Raw genomic sequence first — 24257 nt, forward strand, 5'->3', positions numbered from 1 at the left:
GCTCAGCGGGAAGCCTGCTTCTCCCTCTCTCTCTGCAGCTCCCCCTGCTTGTGTTCCTTTTTTCACTGTGTCTCTCTCTGTTAAACAAATAAATAAAATCTTTAAAAAAATAACGGAGGGTTTGACATCCAACAGGCCTGAATTCAATTCTTGACTCTATCGCTGAATATTTGTGTAGCCTTTTGCAATTCTTATAAACAATCTGAGTTTTAATGCCTTAATCTATAAAATGAGGATAACAGTAGTACCTAACAAATTAGAAATAACATGTGAAGTGCCTACAAATTCCCGAGTAACCTTGTTAGCAATAAGTATTTAGACATTGTTGTTTCTGTGACTCTCAACCTCATTCTCATCATCATCATTGTCTTAATCATAACAACCATTGCCTTACACTTAAGATGCAACATGGAATTAAGTTATCTCTAAAAAACTTTCTATGCAAAATTATTTCATTCTAGTTATAAATCATATAGATATCAGTGGATCTCAAGTCTAAAACAAAAAGAAGATCTAGGAAAGTGATCAGCAATGCCCAGCACCTACAGATGTTATCAATAAATTATAGCCATTTTAAATAATTATATTTTGAACCTACAACTGGGAATCAAGTTAACAACTCATATACTATTTGAATATAAAAGAGACAAAACCTTATTTGTAATGTAGTTAAAATGCCTCTAACTTTACTGAGCCCCCATAGTCTGGAGTAATTATTTATAATCATCAGAAAGCTCCAATCAATGGTTCCCATGTCTTTTATAATACAATTTTATCAATTGGACTAAACAAAGTACCTACATTTGGGAATAAATTATGGGCAATTATTAAGGTATATCATGTTTGGGATGTCAATGGTACCTATATGGCAAAAAAGTTAGATCATGTCCAGATGAAGTCCACATTAGACAAGTTCTTTAAAGCACACCCATTTCTTAATAATCTGGACTCTAAAGTGACAAACATTATATCCACTCTTTCTATCAAGAAAAAATGAACAGAACATTTCCCTAGTAAAAGATCTCAGTCATAGTAAAAGTCTATGATGATAAAATATCTAACACATTTAGGAAAAAGTAGTAGTAACTAACCCCAACACAATATTTACAGTGTATCAGGTACTGTTAAAATGGCTTTTGTATATCAACTCATTAATCATTACATCAACATCATCAGAAAGTTCATTTTTTCTCATCCCTACTTTACAGAGAACTGAAGCACAGAGAATTTAATTAAACTGCTAAGATCACACAGGTAGTAGAGTGAGGTTAGACCGTGAAGTCAGGCAGGCCAGCTCTGGCCTCTGTGTTCTGTTAACATCACTCCACACACTGAATTTCCTACTATGATAAGACTGCAATGTGCCAACAGGAGAAGGCTGCAGATATTGTTGTAAAGCTACCCAGCTCTGGATATAAGGGACTATGCCAGGGAGTTGGGACTTTAATCAACAAGCCCCTGATTTTCAACAAGATTAGATAGAGATAATGTGATAGTAATGATAAGATGTGCTGTGTATTAAAAATACAGTCAGTGTTGTCTTATTTTTATACTTGAGAAACATGCTTTTTGTTTTTGCAATGCACCACACCTGAAGTAAAAGTTGATCACGTTATAATGATTGATCTAAATGTTCAGTCTAATGAATTAAAATTTTCTTCTGTGACCAGTTCTCAAGTGTCTAGGGATTATGCCCTGTTAAAGGTGATATAAGAATAGAGAATCTAAGAATTATATGTTCAGCAAAAAAGAATGTGGATTAAAATATGCTGAGGAATTGTACATGAGGTAAGAGTTACTCAGTGATTTTCTTAGAGGTATATGGGGTTGTTGTAAGACAAAATGATTTGACATCTATAAAATATACAGAAGTGTCTCAATTATATGACATTTTTAAAGTATTAAATACTATGTATCAAAAGATATAATAATTAATATAATATAATAATTAAAAGAACAAATTCTGGAATCTCAATTGCTAGGATAAATGTCCAAGTCTTCCACTTGAGCAAATTATGTAAATTCTGTGCCTCAGCTTTTATCATTGGTAAAATGGCGGTAATAATTTTAACTCACTTCACCTCACATTGTTGTGAGATTAAATTAGTTATGCATACATATGAAAGCATGTGTGTGTGTACATATAATCTGTGTCTATGCCTGCATGTGTGTGTATACACTTTAGAAAAGTTCAAGAAATAAATGAAACATGATTAACTTTAGATATTGTCTGCATTTTAGAGTTAATCTAATTCACTATCCAAAATACTATGACCTGTATTTAAGTGCAATTAATATTAAAAAAAAGTAATGTAAACTGTGGACTTTGGATGATGTGGCAATGCAGGTTTTAAAATATAACAAGTGTATCATCCTGGTGGGAGCTGTTGGTAATGGAGGAGGTTATGCATATGGAAATTTTCTTTAACTTTTGCTCTGTTTTGCTGCAAACCCAAAAATTCTCTAAAAAAATGAAATCTATTTTTAAAAAAGTGTTGCAAAACCTCTCTATACTCTCTACTAACTGGAAGATCTATGGACAGTTAGGTCATAAAAAGGTTATATAAACATCAGTTCATAAACATATAACCAATTATCTTTTCATAAACATATAATTAATTTGTAATTATAAAAAGGAAGGTATATATATAAAACATAAACTTTATTCCAAAACCTAAATCTGTCCCTTTAATCTAGCTAGCTAACTAGTTCCCATCTTTCTGTATAACTAGTCTCATGAATACCCAGAATTTTTGAGCTTCACTTTTTGTTTCTGTAAATTGGGCATAATAGTCTTTAGTCTAAAAATTTTGGAGTGTTGTAAAAATATATAAATTTAAGGCATTAAAAAAAACTTTGCATGTATTAAGTATGCAGTAAATGCTGGATTTCATTCTCCCTGAGGACAGTACTAGTGTGTTCATATACCATACAGGCTAAATCTTACACAAGTATAAGGAACATCATTTTAAAGTAGTTATGAGTTCAATTTCACTCAACAAATGCTTTAGAGACTCTACTATAAGTTAAGCTATGTGATTGAATCTTTCCATCATAAATATTTCAACATTATAGGAGTGGAAATATAAATACTATAAAAATACATTTAATCATTATATAAAGAAATTCAGATCTTTCAAAAATGGCCATTGAATTTACGAATTCTAAAAGTGCATAATTTAAATAGAGGAGTTTTAGGACTCACATTCTTTTGGTATCTATTTTTAATAAATAACACTTTACATTAGTTTCATCATTCTTTTATACAATGCATTATTACAAGGCCCAAAGCATTTCCTTATTGATTCTTTTCAACCTTTGGTGTAAATGAAGCAGAAATTAACATAGCTGATTTTGTCCTACAATAATTTCTTCAACCTTACTCTGTTGTGCTATGCCAATTTTTTTTTAATATCAGCAGCATCCATTGATTGGTGCCTGAAACATGGATCTAGAAATAGTGTTAATTATCAGCAGCTGCACAGGCAGCAAAGGGAGCATAAAACACTAGGCTTCTTGCTCACAATGTACAAAAACAATGAAACAAACCCTCAGCTGTAAGCATCTCCAGAACTCTTCCCCATGATAACAATATGAAGTGGGTCATTTTCAAAGCCTGGCAAGCCCATCATATATTTTATACCAAACATCTAAATTTTAGAAAACATGATGCAGTTTAAGTTTTTCTCATCATTCATAAAACTATTTTGTCTTAATTGGTGATGATAATGCTACAGAAAATCAGCACAAGCACGCAGGTATCAGGCTTGTTGGAGGCCAGTCTCACAAAAAAGCCTTTAGGAGACAAATAGCCAAACATGTGATTTTTTGAACACGGCTTATTTGGAGAGTTTATGCCCTTCTGCACTTGGGCAATAATGTTCAAAGCTGTTGTAAGATATACCATGAGCCTCCCGATCAGTCCACTTCTCTGATTTCAAAGACAGGTATTGTTAATAAAGCATTATCAATTGTTTCAGTTATTTACAAATCTAAGGCAAGGGTCTATGTCTACTAGTTTCCTAAAACCAATTGTTAGGGACTCATCTCTCCCTCTTATCTTTATATACTCCTCTTACTTTTTTCTTGGCAATTATTTGTTTATTCATGTAATCAATACATTTATTTTTATTGAGGTAAAATTGGTATATAACATTATATAATTTTCAGGTATACAAAATTATACTTTGATATCTGTCTACACTATAAAGTGAACACCCCCAAAAGTCTAGTTACCACACATCACCACAAAATATAGCCCCTTCACCCATTAGGTAATCATCAGTCTGTTCTCTACATCTATGAGTTCATTTTTGTGTTATTTTGTTTATTCATTTGTTTGGTTTTCTTTAGATTCTGCATATGAGAGGGTCATATAGTCTTTGTCTTTCACCATCTGATTTATTTCAGTTAGGATAATACCCTTATGTTCCATGCATGCTATCACAAAATGCAAGATTTCATTTCTCTTTAGGGATGAATAGTATTTTCCTGTGTGTGTGTGTGTGTGTGTGTGTGTGTGTGTGTGTGTACCATATCCTCTTCATCCATTTACCCATCAGTGGAAACTTGTTGTTTTTTTTTTTCCATATCTTGGTTATTATAAATAATGCTACAGTGAACATGGACATCATTCATCTTTTCAAATCAATTTTTTCATTTAGATAAATACTCAGAAGTCAAACAGATGGATCATAGAGTAGATCTATTCTTAATTACTTGAAGAATTTCCATATATTCTAAAATATTTGAAAAATTCCGATACTGTTCTCCATAGGACCTGAAACAATTTACATTCCCATTAACAATGTATAAATGTTCCCTTTTCTCCACATTCACTCCAGCACATGTTGTTTCTTATTTTTTTTTGTTTGTTTTGTTTTTTTAAAGATTTTGTTTATTAATTTGACAGACAGAGATCACAAGTCGGTAGAGAAGCAGGCAGAGAGAGAGAGGAGGAAGCAGGCTCCCTGCTAAGCAGAAAGCCTGATGCAGGGCTCGATCCCAGGAAACTAGGATCACGACCAGAGCCGAAGGCAGAGGCTTTAACCCACTGAGCCACCCAGGCACCCCTCTTGTGTTTTTGATAATAGCCCTTCTAACAGGTGTGAGGTGATATCTCATTGTGATTTTGATTTGCATTATGTAATTAGTAATTAGTGATTATGAAAATTTTGTCTGTTGGCCATCTGTATGTCTTCTTTGAAAAAATGTCTATTCAGTTCCTTGGCTCATTTTTAAGGTTTATTTTATTGTTTAGTTAGATGAGATTTTAAGATGTATTTTGGACATTAATCCCTTATAGGATAAATGACCTGCAAATGTCTTCTTCCATTCAGTAGATTGTCTTTTCATTTTGATGATGATTTCCTTTGCTGTACATAAGTTTTCAGTTTGATGTAGTCCCATTTCTTTATTTTTATTTTTGATTCCCCTGCCCATGGACCCACAGTCACAAACTGCTAAGATCAATGTCAAGGACTTTCTCACCATGTTTTCTCCTGGGAATTTTATGATTTCAGGTCTTAAATTCAAGTTGTTAATCTACTTTGAGTTAATTTTTGTGTGTGGTATAGGAGAGTTGTCTAGCTTCATTCTTTTGCATGTGGTTTTCCAGTTTTCTCGGCACCATTTATCAAAGACACTATCCTTTCTCTGTTTTATGTTCTTGACTCCTTCATCTTAAATTAATTGTCATACATGTGTGGGTTTATTTCTAGGCTCCCAATTCTGTTCCATTGTTCTGTGAGTCCACACCACACTGTTTTAAGTACTATAGCTTAGCAGTATATCTGAAATCAGGGAGCATAATACCTCTAGTTTTGTTCTTTCTCAAGATTGTTTTGGTGGTGCCATATAAGTTTTAGAATTATTTGTTATATTTCTATGAAATTTTCATAAGGATTTCATTGAATCTCTAGATTGCTTTAGGTCATATAAGCTATTTAACAATATAATTCTTCCAGTCTATGAGTACAGGATATCTTTCCATTTTTTTTTTGCATCTTTGTCACTGTTTTTCATCAGTGTCTTATAGTTTTCAGAGTATAGGTCTTTCACCACCTTGATTTAATTCATACCTAGGTATTTTATTCTTTTCAATGTAATTTTAAATGGAATTGTTTTCTTAATATCAGTTTCTGATAGTTATAATGTATAGAAGTGCAACAGATTTCTGTATGTAGTATCCTGAAGCTTTACTGAATTTATTTATTAGCTATGTAGGTTTTTTTTTTAACTTCAGAATTTTATGCATATAGTATCATTTATATCACATGAAAATAGTGACAGTTTTACTTATTTCCTTCTAATTTGGATGGCTTTTACTTCTTTATCTTACCTTATTACTATGGCTAGGACTTCCAATATTATGTTAAATGAAAGTAATTGAATGAATGAGAATCCTTGTCTTATTACTGATCTTATGGAAAGACATCCAGTTTTTCTCCCTTGAGAATGATGTAAGTTGTGGGTTTTATGTAAATAGCCTTTACTAAGTTCAGGTACATTTCCTCTATGTATCCATTTTACTGAGAGTTTCTGAATGCTGATTGTTGCCATTTTTTTTTTCCTGCATCTACTGAGATGGTTATATGATTTTTATTCTTTTTTTTTTAATGTGGGGTATTATGTTGATAGATTTGTGGATATTAAACCATCCCTGCAACCCAAGAATAAATCCCACTTGATTGTGGGGAATAATCCTTTTAATGTATTGTTGAATTTGGTTTGCTAATATTTTGTTGAGGATTTGGGGATCTATATCATGAAGGATACTGCTCTTCGTGTGTGTGTGTGTGTGTGTGTGTGTGTGTGTGTGTGTACTGTCCTTCCTGATTTTGGAATTAGGTTAAGGCTAGTATCATAAAATGAGTTTGAAAGTATTCTTCCTCTTCAACTGTTTGGAAGAGTTTGAGAAGAAAAGGTGTTAAATTTTTGAATGTTTGACAGAATTCACTAGTGAAACCATTGGTCCTGGACTTTCATTTCTTGGGATATTTTTTATTACCCATTCAGTATCACTAGAAATTAGTTTATTCAGATTTTCTATTTCTTCATAATTCAGTCTTGCAGGATCATGTGTTTCTAGAAATTTATCTATTTCATCTAGGTTGTTCAATTTGTTGATAGAGATGTGTAATTTTTTTTAATAATCTTTTGTATTTCTATGATATCAGCTATAACTTACTCTTTTATTTCTGATTTGATTTATTTGAACCCTCTTTTTTTTATTGGTTAGTCTAGCTAATTCTTTGTCAATTTTGCTTATCTTTTCAAAGAACCAGTTCTCAGCTTACTCATCTTTACTATTGTGTTTTTACTTTCTATATTACTTATTTCTACTTTGATCCTTATTATTTCCTTCCTTCTATTAGCTTTGGGCTTCATTTGTTCTTCTTTTTCTAATTCTCTTAGGTATAAATTTAGATTTTTTTTTACTTGAGATTTTTTTTTCCTTTTTTTCACTCCTTGAAGTAAGCTTTTATTGCTATCGACTTCCCTTTTAGAACTGCATTTGTTGCATCCTATAGATTTTAGTATATCCTATTTTTGTTTTCATTTGTCTCTAAGTATTCTTTTTTTAATTTATTCTTCAATTTATTCAATGACCTTTTTGTTGTTCAATAGCACATTATTCAATTTCCCCATTTTTATGTTTTTTTTTCCTGTTTTCAATTTGTTTTTTTGTTTTGTTTTGTTTTTAAAGATTTTATTTATTTGACAGAGAGAGAGAGATCATAAGTAGGCAGAGAGGTAGGCAGAGAGAGAGAGGGGAGGAAGCAGGCTCCCTGCGGAGCAGAGAGCCCGATGCGGGGCTCAATCCCAGGACCCTGGGATCATTACCTGAGCTGAAGGCAGAGGCTTTAACCCACTGAGCCACCCAGGCACCCCCTTGTTTTCAATTTGTAATTGTTTTCATGTTTCACACCACTGTAGTTGCAGGAAAAGATAATTGATATCATTTCAACCTTCTTGAATTTATTGAGAATTATTTTGTGTTTCAACATGTGATCTACCCTGGAGAATATTTCATGTGCACTTGAAAATAATCTGTATTGTGCTGCTTTTGGATGGAATGTTCTGTATATATTAAGTCCATTTCGTCTAATGTTATCATTTAGATCTGATGGTTCCTTATTGAGTTCTTGTCTGAATAATATATGAAATTATATAATTTTGATGTTAACATCTCCTACTATTATTGTATTGTTGTCAGTTGCCCCCTTTAGGTACTTAATATTTGCTTTATATATTTAGGTGTTCTATGTTAAGTGTATAGATATTTAAAATTGTTATATCCTCTTGTTGGATTGTCCCTTTATCATCATGTAATGCCCCTCTTTGTCTGTTATACAGTCTTTATTTTGGTCTATTTTCTCTGATATGAGTATAGCTAAAAGAGCTTTCTGTTTCATTTTTCATGGAAATCATTTTCCATTCCTCCTCTTTCAGTCTGTGTATGACCCTTCTTCTAAAGTGAGTCTCAGGGCACCTCGCCAGCTCAGTTGGAAGATCATGTGACTCTTGATCTTGGGGTCATGAGTTTGAGCCCCACATTGGCTCTTGAGATTACATAACTAACTAACTAGATAACTAACTAAATAAACTTAAAAAAATAAAGTTGGTCTCTTTTAGACAACATATCAGATGGGTTATGTTCCTTATCCATTCAGCCACCATGTCTTTGATTGAAGAGTTTAGCCTATTTACATTTATAACAATTATTGATAGGTATGCACTTATTGCCATTTTGTTAATTGTTTTCTAGCTGTCTTTTTCTTTTTTCCCTATCTCTTTCTTTGTGGTTTGGTGATTTTCTTTACTGTTATGTTTAGATTCCTTTATTTATTTACTTCTTTAATTTTAGTGTAAGTTCTTGCTTTATGGTTACTGTGAGTTTCACATATAACATCCTGTGTATGTAACAGGTGGTTAAGTTGATCTTTTTTTATAGAATTTATTTATTTATTTATTCAAGCAAGAGTGAGAGCAAGATAGAGTAAGAAGGAGAAACAGACTCCCTGTTGAGGAGAGAGCCCAATGTGGGCTTGATCCCAGGACTCCATGGTCATGTCCTGAGCCAAAGTCAGCAGACTGAGCCACCCAGATGCCCCTAAGTTGATCTTTTTATATTATACATCCCTTAACTAATTAATGTAGTTTTAGTTAATTTTATTACTTTTGACTTTAACTTTCATGCTTGTCTTATAATTGATGGATTCACTGTCTATACTATATATTTACCTTTTCCAGTGAGCCATTTTACTTTCACGTGTTTTCTTGTGATTAATTAGGGCCATTTTTTTTTTTTTTTTCTATTCACAGAAGTCCCTTTATCGTTTCTTGTAAGGCTGGTTTAGTGGTGATGAGCTTCTTCATTTTTTGCTTGTCTGGAAAACTCTTAATCTCCACTTCAATTCTGAAGGATAACCTTAAGGGTAAAGAATTCTTGGCTGAAAGGTTTTTTTTTTTTTTTCTTTCAATATTTTGAATATATCATGCCACTCCCTCTGGCAGCCGAAGTTTGTGTCAAAAATCTTCTGGTAACATTATGTGTTTCCCTTTTTTGTAACAAGTTGTTTTTCTCTTGCTGCTTATAAGTTTGTTTGTTTGTTTTTTCTCTTTAACTTTTACATTTTAACTATAATATGTCTTACTGTGGATCTCTTGGTATTCATCTTGTCTAGAATTCTCTGGGCTTCGTGGACCTGTATGTCTGTTTTCTTTCCTGGATTAGTAAAGTTTTCTGCCATTGTTTCTTCAAAAAAGTTTTCTGCCCTTTTCTCTCTCTTCTCTTTTTTACACCTCTATAATGCAAATGTTATTCTGCTTAATTCTTTCTCAAAGGTCCTTTAAAATATCTTCACTTTTTGTAATTCTTTTTTCTGTTTGTTGCTCTGTTTGGGTGAGTGCTGTTGAGTTGTTTTCCAACTCACTGATCCATTCTTCTGCTTCATTCAGTCTTCTTTTGAGCTACTCAATGGTTACTTTTTAGTTTAGTTATTGTATTCTTCAGCTTTATATATTTTTTTTTTAATTTGGTACTTTCTTATATTTTCTATCTCTTTATTGAGGTTCTCACTGTGTTCATCCATCTTACTCCCAAGTTCAGGGGGCATCTTTATGACCATTACTTTAAACTTTTTATCAGGCAAATTGCTTATTTCTGTTTCGTTACAGTCTTCTGCTGAGGCTTTTTCTTGTCTGTTAGGAAAAGTCTTCTCTTTCCTCATTTTGCCTGACTCTCTGTGTTTGCTTCTATGTATTAGGCAAATCAGCTACCACTTTCCATCTTAAAGGAGTGGTCTCATATAGGATATATCCTAATGTAGGAGATAGTGTAGGGTTCAGAAGTACTATCTTCCCTGGCAGCCAGAGGTATCCCTTACATGAGCTGTGTGCATCCACCTGCTGTTGTGAGGCTGCAGCTACAGGATGGGAATGGGCAAGTATTTCCCCTGGCCCAGTTGTAGCATGTGTCTATGTGGCACAGAGGTGGGTATGTCTCTCACTTGAGCCCACATGTGATGTGTGGCTGCAGCATAAGAGTTGGTGGGGCCCTCAGTAGGGAATACCTTCTGGTGCTAACAGGTTAGAGGGAGAGTTCTAAGATAATATCCACCAGCACCTGCATTTGAAATTAGTTTGTAAAAATGGCACCTAAGAATGCCTTTGTCCTCAGAGAGTGCCCCAAGTTATTGTCTTTCCAGCAGATGCTTTAAGATCAGTAATTACATCTATTTCACATGTATTCTGGGTACTCTTCAAACACTTGATTTTGGGCTGGATCCCAGGGCAAGTGAGCCTGTGCACAAGCCCCTTAAGAGCATGTTCTGTTTCTTACAGTTCTATGGTTTTTCTGGATGTAATTCCCATTGGATTTCAAAGCAAGACATTTGGGGCACTCACCTGTCCTGTGAAGGACCTAGGGGTTGCGGTCCTGACACAGAGAATAGACCCTTCAATTCTTAAGGAAAAGTTCTATATTTTGAGATCCATCCTGATTATGGATTACCATTCCTGGTGTGTGTATGTGTGTGTGTGTGTTTCGAGTGTACCCTTTTTTCCTTTGTTGGAGAGGCTCTGTTCACTGTTTTTAGGTCTTTTTCAGAGGAAATTATTCCACATGTAGCTATAAATTTATTGTGTCCATGAAAGGAGGTAAGTTCAGGATTTTTCTACACTGCCATCTTGAACCCTTCTTTCTCAACAAATTTATTTAAATATATTTGTTGATGACTTCTATGTCCTTTCCAGACTCTCTTCAACAAATAAGCACAAAGCACACAGAAAAAAACTTTGACTTAGATTATCTAGGTTGACCAGTTCAAATGATCAAACTACTCAATTTTCTTCTCTAAGCATTCAAAAATAAAAGCTATTTTAATACATTCTTCAAAGAAAATATATACTAGCCAGCATGTCAAGTTGAGTATAAAGTAGTAAGACATAGACACTGCCTTCATGAAACTTCCTGTCAGTTGATGGAGATTAATGTTAGATAACATATTACATATACATAAAGTTAGACAATATATTATATATATTATCTATCTATCTATATATATATATATATACACACATATATTACAAATGCATATGAGTATTTCAAAATGAGTTCAGCATTCTAAGGTAATGGAAAAATGGATATGTCATCTAGTTTCAGAGGGGTGGGTAAATTAGGAAAACATCTTTGAAAAATAGGATTCTTCCTACAGATGCAAACAGAAAATTCCATTTTCTCTTTTATGGGGGGAAAAATGATAAGTGGTTTCATTAAATAAAAACAGTAATAATCTCTAATCTAAACTATGTAAGTGACAAGAATTGATTAATTAAACTGTTTTCCTTGTTTTCTGTACCTCATCCCCATATCATACACACAACACCCAGATTTAAGACCTGCTATATTTATATTAGCCAACTTTTACTGATCAAACTGCTTGGTAAAACTCTCCTTCCCTAAGTGTTGTATAAACATTAACTATGTACTGACATCCTCAAAGCAAATAAAGCATATCAAATATTAATCTCAAAATCAATTCTTTGGAAACTAGTTATTTATTTATTGAATATAGTGTGTATTCAGTGCAAATTTTATAGTAGTGTCTATCAGAATAGAACAGGGCTAAATACTATTTACATAAAACACTTAGAATTCCACCTACTTAAGACATAGTAGTCTCCCCAACTGCCCCAGCCTCCTACTATACCAAAGGCAGAGATAGCAATGGTTCTTTCTTCAAGACAGTTCACCTGTTTATATTAAGAAATATTCTAGCTATTGGTTTTGAGCCTTCATCATGTTAAGAAAGTTTCTTTTTGTCTGTAGTAACATGTTTTTGTTTGTTTGTTTTTGTTTTGCTTTGTTTTTAATAATTTAGAGAAGCAGTGAGACAGCACAGTTGTAAAAAGCATGGACTTTGGTGTCAGTATGTATTTATTGGATCAATGCTCTGAAAATTCTCAGCTCTGTGATCTTGAGTCAGTTACTTTAACTTCTCCTGGCTTCAGCGTTCAGCAATTGTGGAGTCTCTGCCCCAGGCATGAGATTAGCTGTGAGGTCTTCAGTTGCTCTTTGACTTGGTTCAGAGGACCAGGGGTGAAATGGCCAATGAAGTGTTAAATGTGTATAGATGAAAATCTTTCCCAGGGTCTCTGAAACTTGTGATGAAACAGTTTTGGCTTTTTTATGAAATGAATTGACTACATCTCTGCAATTTAGATGAGGGATTATACAGGAAATCTTTTCAATACCACCCTCTTACTGATTCCTGAAGTAAAAATTAACTCTTCCTCATCCCCTCCATACATATGTTAGCACATTAATATTTAAAATTTTGATGATTAATTAATATGAGTCCAAGAAATTCAGAAGCTTTTTGAAATCCTATGGAAATAAATAGAAAAATAAAATTCTGGCCCAAAGTTTTGGAGGCCCTTGGTAAAATTAACATAGAGGACATGATTGAGTGGGAAATATTTTGTTGATAGTTCTGCTTTCCCATTTTGTGTCCTCCCACAAGGCATTAATTTTATAACAGCACTGTTTCCTAGAAATCTTTTACACTTCGAATTCGAAAACTGTTGCCTGCTTTCTCTCTCTCTCTTACTTCTGCAAATACACTATTGATATGCCATGATTCTTTCATCCCAAGTGAACTCATTCCTAAATTCTTTATCTTGGTTGCATTAGTCTGCCTTGACACTTGAAACCTGCCACTGTAGATGTGGCATTATGGAATAAGCTCTTCCTTGACTCTATTCACATACAATAAAGGGTTTTATGCATATGTGTTTTTATATCAATAAGAAAAGTCAACAAAATTTAAATTTTTCCATTTTCTAGAAATGTTACATTCTTATTCGTTAATGTTTTTAATCTCTGTTGGTGTGTTTGAATAATAGACTTTAAAGTAAGTACACTGAAGTCAAAATGCAATTAATCTCTGAACATACCCAAACAGTGAAATTCCCTTGCTCATTTGATGTGAGAGTAATGCAGGTCCAATATCCAAAAAAACAAAACCAAAAAAAAGTGTTCTCATAAAGAGAATTCTTTTAAAAGTAATAAAGGGAATGAATATGCCTGCTTGCTTCAGTCAGTTACCCAGTGATTTTACTTTTGGTTGTGGCATGCTTCAATCCTTAGGACTCAGCATGAAACTACACAGGATATTTCTAAACTGCCAATCCTCCTCGAAATAGAGCCTATCTGACAGAAGCAGTGATATCATTATAAAAAAATATTTAAAACCCTTTCTTCTTTTGAAATTTTGAGTAAGCTTCCAGACTACAAGGACTCCACCAGTATAAGTGCTTCCTTAGAGGAAAATGTCCTCAAGGGTTCTAGGTCCATGTTTCTATATTGTGACTTTTCATCTTTTTTTATGAACATCTCTCATTTTTTCCCCTTTGGCTTGGTCTCCAATTATTCCTTCAGGAAAATATGACATTTGACAAGGCATAAGCATAAATATTTAGAGGGTAACAAAATTGTACTTATTCCTAAAAACAGAAAAAATGTAAGTATGCAGATATAACACTTTAATCCCATCTTCACAAAATCCTCTTTATTTAATAATATATGCCTAAATTCTGTAATCCATAGTAATTCTGATTTATTATAATGTTTAACCCAAGTGAATGATAATCGAGTTAACCAAGCCTCTAAAATTGTTTCAATAAAATTCTGGATAAAAGCTTAGCAGATATTGCCAAATATTTACACTCAGCAGTTATTCATGGTAAAGAACACTATTCAATCAGTGGAATTTAATTTAATAATGTTTACCTGTGTGTAAGCCTCCGGTGACTAATGCAGACTGCAGTCTGAGAATCTTGAGCAATGCATACTTTATGGCGACTACATTTCATCTTTAGGCATGGATCTTTAGCTGGATCTAAAGCTAAAAAAAAATTGTTCAGAAAATATTAAGATATGTTTCTGAAAAATGGAGGTATCTAATCTCATCAAACAATTTGATCAAGGGCTTTACATAGAAGTTCAGCTCTAAATTTTCTTCACATTCTTCCTCTTTTGAGATGCTTCTATTTCTACCTTCCTAACTCAGACTTCATAGATGGCTGCAGTTTAGTCTTATTTATTCCATTCAGAAGATAAAATACCCGCCTATGATCAAACAATGTGTAAACAAAACAGAAACTTCAACACAAAATTTTTCTATAGTTGTTATTTTTTTCTAAGCAGTAAAGATGCAGAGATAAAGTTGGGGTGTGTTACTGTAATACTTCTGACAGTGGACAATAATAATTTCTACTTTTGTTTTCCCTAGAGAGATGTAGGTGGGTAGAGATCAAGGATTAAACCCAAAAGATGTTAGTGGGCATTAATAAGTCTTTGGATATATAAGAAAAGTCTACAGCTATACTAGGAACTGGCTGAGTGTATCATTGTAATAACTGAGATATTGCATTGTCATTTTTAAATCTTGCTTGACATTTGAACCACTATTTTTCTAAACAAAATGTCTCTCTTGGTGGATGCCAACACAAAGATTGTGTGATTTGTTGGTGATATTTTAAATAACAGTTTTAATAAGCTATAACTTGCATACATTTCATTCTTTTCATTTTGAAATTCAGTAGCTTTCAGTATATTCACAGCTATGAAACTATTATCATAATAAATTTTAGAAAATTTTTATTACCTCAAAGAAATGATACCCTTTAATTATCACCTTCCAACTACCACACCAACTACCCTAGCTCCTTCACAACCCCTAATAGGAGTATCCACTAGTATAATTTCTGTCTTTACAGATTTGCCCATTCTGAATATTTTATGTACATGATATTACACATTATGTGGTCTTCTGTGACTGGTTTTCCTTGTTTGGGGCAATGTTTTCAAGGTCCAACCATTTTCTAGAATGCAACACTACTTCATTCCTTTACATTGCTAGATATCATTATATAGATATACCATATTTTATTTATCCATTCACTAGTTGAGGGAAATTTTGTTGTTTCTACATTCTGTTTATTATGAATAATACTGTTATTGGTAATCACTATTCGTGATGTTCGGTGATATTTTTTGTGATTTTGTGGGTGGAAAGCCAGAGAGGGAGTTGGCACAAATAAGAAACAGGCACTGAATGTCCACTTTGGGTACATGTCACAACTGAGAGAAAAAGAACTCATGCAAGATGGAAACTGAAATAAAATTCTAATGCATGTAGAAAAATGGAGCAAAGGTGACCTGAAAGATGTGTATTTAGAATATGAAGAAGTATTTGGGAGAGCCCTGAGCTTTTCACTGACTATGAAAGAGCCGGTCTCTTCAAATCTTAAACTTAGAGTAAACTAGAGTTAACATCTGGTGTACAAATCAAATTTAGTCTTATGAATGTGTTAAATCAATAACTTAGCTAAAGTTAATACATTTTAATAAACAATAAAGAAGCCCAATTTCAATCAAATACAGACACAAACTACATACATAGATCCTTATATATAAAAACATATTTTGAGGTGCCTGGGCGACTCAGTCTGTTGAGCACACAACTCTTGATTTTGGTTCAGGCTGCACATCAGTGGGAAGTCTGCTGGAGATTCTCTCTCCTTTTGCCAACCCCCGTTCATGCTCTCTCTCTTTCTAAAATCAATCAATCAATTCTATAAAAACTTACACATTTTCTTTCTCCAAGAAGTATATTTCTACAAAACTCTTCTTTGAGATTTCAAATACTCATGAGATTTAAAATTAAAAATACTAACATATAGAGTTGATAATATGTTCACTAGTAGATATCTTACATCATAATAATATGTTCAAGTGCATCTGTTAAGTTTCTTCTGAGAAAAAAAATTTAACAGTCAATGATTAGATCAATTATAGTTTCTCTTAATTTCAGAGAAATTTTAAAACATAAGATAAACAAAAGTAGTTATTTTATTCTCTATTAAATGTTGAATATACTTTGTTCACCATGCAAATGCAAGTTGCTAGAACATTCTCATACTATCACAGTTTAAACTATCACTAATTAGAAAATTGTCTCATTGAAATTTTGCCCTTTAGATCTGTATGACTTCTTGTCAGACAACATAAAAGAAAGTACATACAATAACTTAGAAGGCATTAAAATGTTTTGTGATATTTCTAATCTTTAGTCTATTTTGATTTTTTAAAATATTTTATTTATTTATTTGAAAGCGAGAAAGAGAGGCACATGAGTGGGAAGGGCAGAGGGAGAGGGAGAGAGAGAATCTCAAGCTGGCTCCATGTTCCATGATGTAGGGCTTGATCCCAGGACCTCAAGATCATGACCTGAGCTGAAACCAAGAGCTGTATGCTTAACCAACAGGTGTCCCCTATTTTGACTTTTAACTGGGAATACCACTTTCAAATATTGATTGAAATCAAAGAATTCTGGCTAAAAAAAATGTCATTATATATACAACTGTATCTATATTCATATGTCCTACACTCATTGTGAATATATTTAACCTAACATGTATTATTCTGAAAAAGGAGTGTATTTCTTTTAAAGATTTTATCCATTTATTTGACAGAGATCACAAGTAGGCAGAGAGGCAGGCAGAGAGAGAGAGGGAGAGGAGGAAGCAGGCTCCCTGACAGGCAGAGAGCCCAACACGGGTCTGGATCCCAGGACCCTGAGATCATGACCTGAGCCGAAAGCAGAGGCTTTAACCCACTGAGCCACCCAGACGCCCGTATTTGTTTTGAAATAAAATAATGTACATGTGAAACTATCAGGATTAATCTAATCTAGTTAACACACCAAATTCAGACCATTAATAGTTATCTTTACTTATTTCTTTTAGTTTTATTTATCTTATACAGCTTACATTAGATAATTTTCTAAAATTCCATGACACCTCTTATATTATACCTATTTATACCCTGTACCAAAAAAAGTACAAATAAAAGAACCCAAAAATCAATGTATAACGAGAAAGAAATTATCAGAACAAATACAGCACATGAAAATTAATTTAATAAAATTTTACATACAATTCTACATAAATGATCAAATAAAAGAGTAGTAGTATTTGTCAGGAGATTGAAAATACAATAGAAAGTGAACATGAAGAATTAGATACATAGGATCTACATAAGGAAAAGATCATTTTCTGTGCGTGTAATTTTAACCATCTGTATTTTTGAGTAGAACTTACATTGTTGGCAGCTTAAAAATTATAAAACATCACACACTGTAAATACAGATGCTTGAGATTTTATTCTTGAAATCACAACAATAATACAACCATCTTCCCCTTGGCTGAAGCCCATGGATTAGACTCAATCCTGTATTTTAAAAAAGCCTGGCATAAATTCATCACCTCCTTCTGTTGCTATCCTCTTCTTTCCATCTTTTTCAAATTAACATTTCCTATTCTATTCTGTATTGTTTTATTAGTGTATTTTTTCTCAAGCATCCAGTACCATGATCCCTAGGAAGATTTCAGCTAGCACACTCGAATTCATCAGGCCATGTTCTTTCTGTCTTAATCTTTCATAATCTTTCTGACTGATGTGAACTAACCTGGGGACATAACTAATACTTCTTTTTTGTTTTGTTTTGTTTTGTTTTGTTAAAAAAAAAGCAGTCTGAATACCTTATATTTTCGCTTGTGATATGGTTGCATTTCACTTGTGATATAGAATTTCCCTCACTCTTTCACCGGAATATTTGTTTTTTAGTCCAGAATCCCTCACTCATTGCTAGACCAGAGAAATCTAGGACATATCCAGCCTGACCCAGCTGCTAATGGTGGAAGTACCTGAGACAGCAAGGGTAGGTGAGAGCAGGAAACAAATATGACTGTAGACAGGCATGTCAGTTTAAAAAGACATAATTCTTGAGAAGAGGTCCTTACATCAAGGTAACCAAAAAGTAAGGACATGCAATAAAGATGTTGGGTCAAGAAAACAAACACGGAAAATGACTGAAAGGTGCTGAATTCCCATTGCAGCAGAAGAATCATTAGTTTTCATGTTTCATGCAGGTGGTCTTAAGAGAGGGAAAGGCAAAAAGTGGTGTCATTAAGGTGAAAAGATAGGTATTATTGTTTGTATCAAGAACTGAAATAAACTTCAAGATCAGAACTCTTAATCTGTAAAAACTCACTTCTGGAATTTAACAGTGTTTATCCACAAAAAATGCATAGCTTTTTAGAAGATTAAATCCCAATGACTTTAGGCTAAAGCACTTTTAAATAATTCTGCATTTTACTTTTAGTGGGGCTAATGTTGAACCAGTTACCTTAGTTAAATCAACGCCAGAGAAAAGATTTCTTAAAATCTTGACAAATATAATAAAAACTTAATATTCCCAATATTGATTCAGATTTTTCAAAGACAAGTATTACTAGTTTTTGTAGTAAAAACTAATAGTATTTATGTAGCTTGATGGGTTCATCTATAAAAGTCAAGCTTTTGGACTGAACTTCAAATTAACATTCTTCTTTCAAAACATGTTATTAGATTTCAGCATACATTTTTGGCACCAGATATCCTACATGGAATGGATCCTGTCCTCAACAGACTCAATATTTTAATTGGAAAAGATATATATAGATATATATATCTACATATATCTATATATATCTTTTATATATCTTTATGTAAAGATATATAAAAGATATATATAAAAGATAAAGGTATATAAAGATATATATCTTTATTTATATCTTTATATATCTATATCTTTTATATATATATATGACAATTAGAATACATTGTTAAGTGGAAATTATACCCATACATATTTACTGTGTATATACATTTAGCTATGTGAAAACACATACACACACACAATTTAAGGAGTCATATAGTGGTGAATGAGGGATAATTAGGATGAATGCAAACTTACGTAGGTTTTGAAATATGCACAATAAGCAAAATGAAAGAAAACTCCATATAAGAAAATAGTATGAATTGCATAAAATATAAAAAGTATGCTCTATCCTTGGAATGACAGATAGTTCATGATCAATGAAATATAAAATGTGCATGCTGCCTGAAAGTACTAGGAAAAAACACTGGGGAGGCAGATGGAAGCTTATTACCTTGTGGAGCTCTCCTTTTTAGAAATGCCATGTCACTCAATGATTTTAATTTGGAGAGTGACATAATTATGTTTTATGGTAAAGAGATCACTCATAAAATTTGGTTATGCTTTGAATAATATTTGATCAAGACAAGGAAACTAAGAATGTCCAGCAGAGAAAGAATAAGAATCCACTCTAGGGGAACTAAATGTAAAGATGGGCATGGGAACAAGGCTACCTTTGGAGCAGAAAAAAAAGAGGATTTTGAGAGGGTCAAGCATTGGTCTGTTGGAATAGGTATTCTGAGACAACCAAATCTGAATCGATTGAATAAACATCCAATTCCTCACTTCCACCATTTGTGGGCTTTTTCTGTTATTAATATTGTTATAACTGGGGAGCCTGTGTGGCTCATTGGATTAAGTCTTTGCCTTCGGCTCAGGTCATGGTCTCGGGGTCCTGGGATGGAGCCCCACATCAGGCACTCTGCTCAGCAGGAGCCTGCTTCCCCTTCTCTCTCTCTGCCTGCCTCTCTGTCTGCTTGTGATCTCTGTCTGTCAAATAAATAAATAAAATATTTTAAAAAACAAACAAACAAATAAATAAATAAAATCTTTAAAAATATATTGTTATAACTAATTTTCTTTTTATTAGTTATTAGTTATTGCCCAGTTAACTTTTGTCTGAATTCCTTTATTTTTAATTCTTAATTTTTATAGTTTAAGATTGTTCTCAAGAATTCTTAGATGGATTTACAAGCCCAGTCTAAGGTGACTTATCTCCTCTTTTGTTTCAAATGTGATTTTTTTTATATATATATAATTGTACTCTTTCTTCTCACTTTGTTTTGTGCTTTTTAAAATATTTTATTTATTTATTTATTTGACAGAGAGAGCAAGAGACACAAGCAGGGGGAATAGTAGAGGTTGAGCCCAACGCAGGGCTTGATCCCAGGACCCCAGGATCCCAACCAAAGCCCAAGGCTGATGCTCAACTGACTAAGGCATCCAGGGGCCCTATTTTGTGTTTTCTATTTTGCAGTGTTTTTTTTTTTTCTTTGTTTTTACTTCTTCTTTCCTGCCTCATAGTGTGTTAATTATATTTTTTAACTTTTCTTTTTATTTATTTATTTATTTATTTGAGAGAGAGATAGAGAGAGAGAGCATATGAGAGAGAGCAGGAGCAGGGGGGCAGACAGAGGGAGAAGGAGAAACTGACTCCCCACTGAGCAGGGAGCTTGATCCCAGGACTCTGAGATCATGACCTGAGCTGAAGGCAGATGCTTAACAGACTGAGCCACCTAGGCACCCAATTATATTTTATTTAGTACCTTTTTCCTTTTGCTAGTTTGGAAGTCAAAAATCTTTTTTAGTGATTTCCTTGAGATGTTTACACACACAAATAATAATAATAAATATTATTATTTTTACTGATATAGCTTATTTAAAATCATAAAATCTGCCATTTACCCATCACTGCTCCTTGGAATTTACACTTCCTTTTGGGTTCTCTTGTTTTTATGTTTGTTTGTTTTTGTTTTTGTTTTTTTAAAGATTTTATTTATTTATTTGACAGAAAGAGATCACAAGTAGGCAGAGAGGCAGGCAGAGACAGAGGAGGAAGCAGGCTCCCTGCCAAGCAGAGAGCCCGATGTGGGACTCAATCCCAGGACCCTGAGATTATGACCTGAGCCGAAGGCAGAGGCTTAACCCACTGAGCCACCCCAGCGCCCTTGGGTTCTCTTGTATAATTTTATGTGTGGAAGCATATTTTTTTATAGTTCTTTTGGCTTGTGCAATAGGTACTATACCTTTTATATATTTTTCTGAATGTATCTTTATTTTCCAATCATTTTTATTGTTTTAAAGATTGTATTTATTTATTTCAGAGAGTGAGAAAGAGAGAGCATAGGTGGGGGTCAGGCCTAGGGAAAAGGAGAAACAGACTCCCTGTTGAGTATGGAGCCAGACACTGGGGTGGATTCCAGGACTCTGGGATCCTGACCTAGCCAAAGGTCAGGATGCTTAACCAACTGAGCCACCAGGTACAGCTCTAATCATTTTTAAAGGATAATTTAGCTGTGTCTGGAACTCTTATTTGATAATTACTTTTTTCTAGCCACAGTAAAAAAATATTATTTCATGTTATTTTGCCCGCTGTTGCCACTAATTAATAAGTGTATTTTCAGTCTGTTGTACTGTATAAACAATTAGCCTTTACTCCCTGGATATTATAATATTTTCTTATCATCAAAACTTTGTGTTGTGAAATGCTTATCTCCAACTATTACACCAAAAACATAAGCAAATATGTCCTTCTCTTTGAATTTCAACTAGTAACATAAGTATACTTATTTAATGAAAGAATTCTTTAGCCATTTGAAAAAAAAAATCAAGAAAACAAAAACTAAGTTAAACATTCATCATGTGCCATTGAAGGCTGGGTTTCAATTTTGGAAAAATGTTGGAAAATTTATATCACTAAAAAGTGAAATCAAAGTACGCATCAGCATTCACTTAGTGAAATGTCTCTCTAAACTTAATTGTGTGTTTTCACATAAAATGAAGTGACCGGTAACTCAAACATGTTTTAAAAACCTTCACGGTTCAACAATGAAGCACTGAATATGCTTTCATTGATGTTTTAACAACAGTTCATTTCACTAAAACTCTATGCTGTAAAACTATAGGAAGAAATAGTTTTCTAGGGAATTTTTTTAAACTTGCCAGATGTTACAATGAAAGGCTGTGCAAGTGAGCAGCATGGAAAATAGAGCTAATGCCTGATAGTTAATTAGACTTTTGACAGCCAATTTTGTGGCGCTAAATGTGATTAAATGTGGCTGCACGTCTTTGGAGTGACTTTTCTTAGTTTTAAACCTTAACATTACTTTAGTTATAGAAAATCCTTCCACTCTAACTCTGGTCTCACCATTACAGACATTAAATGTGGAGGTCTATACCAATGCCAGATTTTGATGCAATTGTTGAATTAATTTATTTTGTCATAAATATATGTCAAAATATCACAATGTTTATTTCAATAATAGCATATCTTATACAATTGTATGAAATGCAAATGACTACTACATTTATAACTCAAAGTTAATAAGATCTCTAGATACTATTACAAGACAGAATTTCATCCGACAGTCATTCCATTCTGGTATTAAAGTATTGATGACAATTTAAAAATGTCATTCTTCTGTTTATTGTTATTTTGTCCACATATTATATTATCTATAATACTTCTTAAAGTGATAAATGTTAACAGTGTTTCTTTTACAGAAGAGATGCATCAGAATACTTGACTATATGTAAAAAACTATTACTTTTACTAGTTTCCAATTTCAAAATTGTATTTGATAGACAAAAGTGAGGATACTGAATCCCCATCATAAATATTTAAATTTAGGATTTTCTTTCTAATATTTGATCTAAAGATATTTATGATTCAGTTAACACTTACTAAGAGGTTGCCTAAAATAGAATCATAAAGAAGAGTCCCTACTAATGTGTCAATAATGTCTTGGCTTACTGAAATAATTTTTACCTGTAGTTTTTGATGATGTCCCCCAATGATTCTATACCTTAATGTCTCCATATAGGAATTAAAGAAATTGAGCTAATTCTAAAATACCAAATAACATATTCTATAATTGTGTACTTTAACTCATTTAGGAGCTGTTATATGAAAAGGAGGAAATATTTTTAAAAATTAACACTGAGTTGAAAAAATGTTCATGTGACTCAGCATGACTGTATGTTAAGTGCCTTAAATATTTCCAGACATATAGAAAGCACCACATTTGGCAATATCGTTTGTATTTTTATTGATAGCTATGAAGGTCCTACAAAATCTCCTGTAATTTGCTATACAGCTCTACTAACTACCCAATGGGAGGATATGTGGCTGACTTTGAGTGACATTTTGCCTTTCTCAGCTCTCTATTAGGACACAGAATTACCTCTGTCCGATAAAAGCCACTGACTCTAAAGTCACCGTTTTCCTAAATAAAGTTTACTCTTCTATTTTTACCGACTTAAAAGTAAAAATAATAATTTCTACATGAACTCCTTTAAAGAACAATGAAGCTAATCCTTAAAAAACCAAAATGAAATTTCCAAACACAGATTTGTTTCCTCTGAAAGCTGTGTCAAACACTACTACCATTAGATAGCTTACACACTTGTATGCACACACAGAGATGTATATGCATAACAAGGAATTGTATAAATGACCATTTAATCTTGGGTGTGAATCAGGAGATAGTGCCCTGAAATCGTCTATTCAATGTGATATAAAATTAAAAGTATAGTAAGTTGCCACTTCACCATTAGAAGGAATGTTAAAAAACAAAACAAAACAAAACAAACAAACAAAACAACTGAACGGAGAAGTGTTTGCAAGAATGTAGATCAACTGGGGCACCTGGGTGGCTCAGTGGGTTAAGCCTCTGCCTTTGGCTCAGGTCATGATCTCAGGGTCATGGGATCGAGCCCCACATGGGGCTCTCTGTTCAGCGGGGAGCCTGCTTCCCCCCTCTCTCTCTGCCTGCCTCTCTGCTTACTTGTGATCTCTCTCTCTCTCTCTGTCAAATAAATAAATAAAATATTTAAAAAAAAAAAAGAATGTAGATCAACTAACCAAACATGTGGCTGGTAGGAGTATAGAATGCTATTTATTAGCCCAGGTCTAATTAGGAGACAAAA

At 33.3% G+C, this 24257-nt stretch overlaps 1 protein-coding gene across 4 annotated transcripts in view; it reads right to left on the reverse strand.

Moving 5' to 3' along the window:
* SPOCK3 (SPARC (osteonectin), cwcv and kazal like domains proteoglycan 3) overlaps positions 1-24257 on the reverse strand; it is a 469574-nt gene that overhangs the window by 249883 nt on the left and 195434 nt on the right. For all 4 annotated transcript variants that reach the window (XM_032855450.1, XM_032855451.1, XM_032855449.1 and 1 more), the window contains one exon: positions 14297-14411. In XM_032855450.1, the coding sequence (XP_032711341.1) occupies positions 14297-14411 (115 nt within the window). The remainder of the gene's footprint in view (positions 1-14296; positions 14412-24257) is intronic.

Source organism: Lontra canadensis, unplaced genomic scaffold (assembly GCF_010015895.1).
Source record: "Lontra canadensis isolate GAN:19392208 unplaced genomic scaffold, GSC_riverotter_1.0 scaffold10, whole genome shotgun sequence".
In the NCBI taxonomy this organism is placed as follows: Eukaryota; Metazoa; Chordata; class Mammalia; order Carnivora; family Mustelidae; genus Lontra; species Lontra canadensis.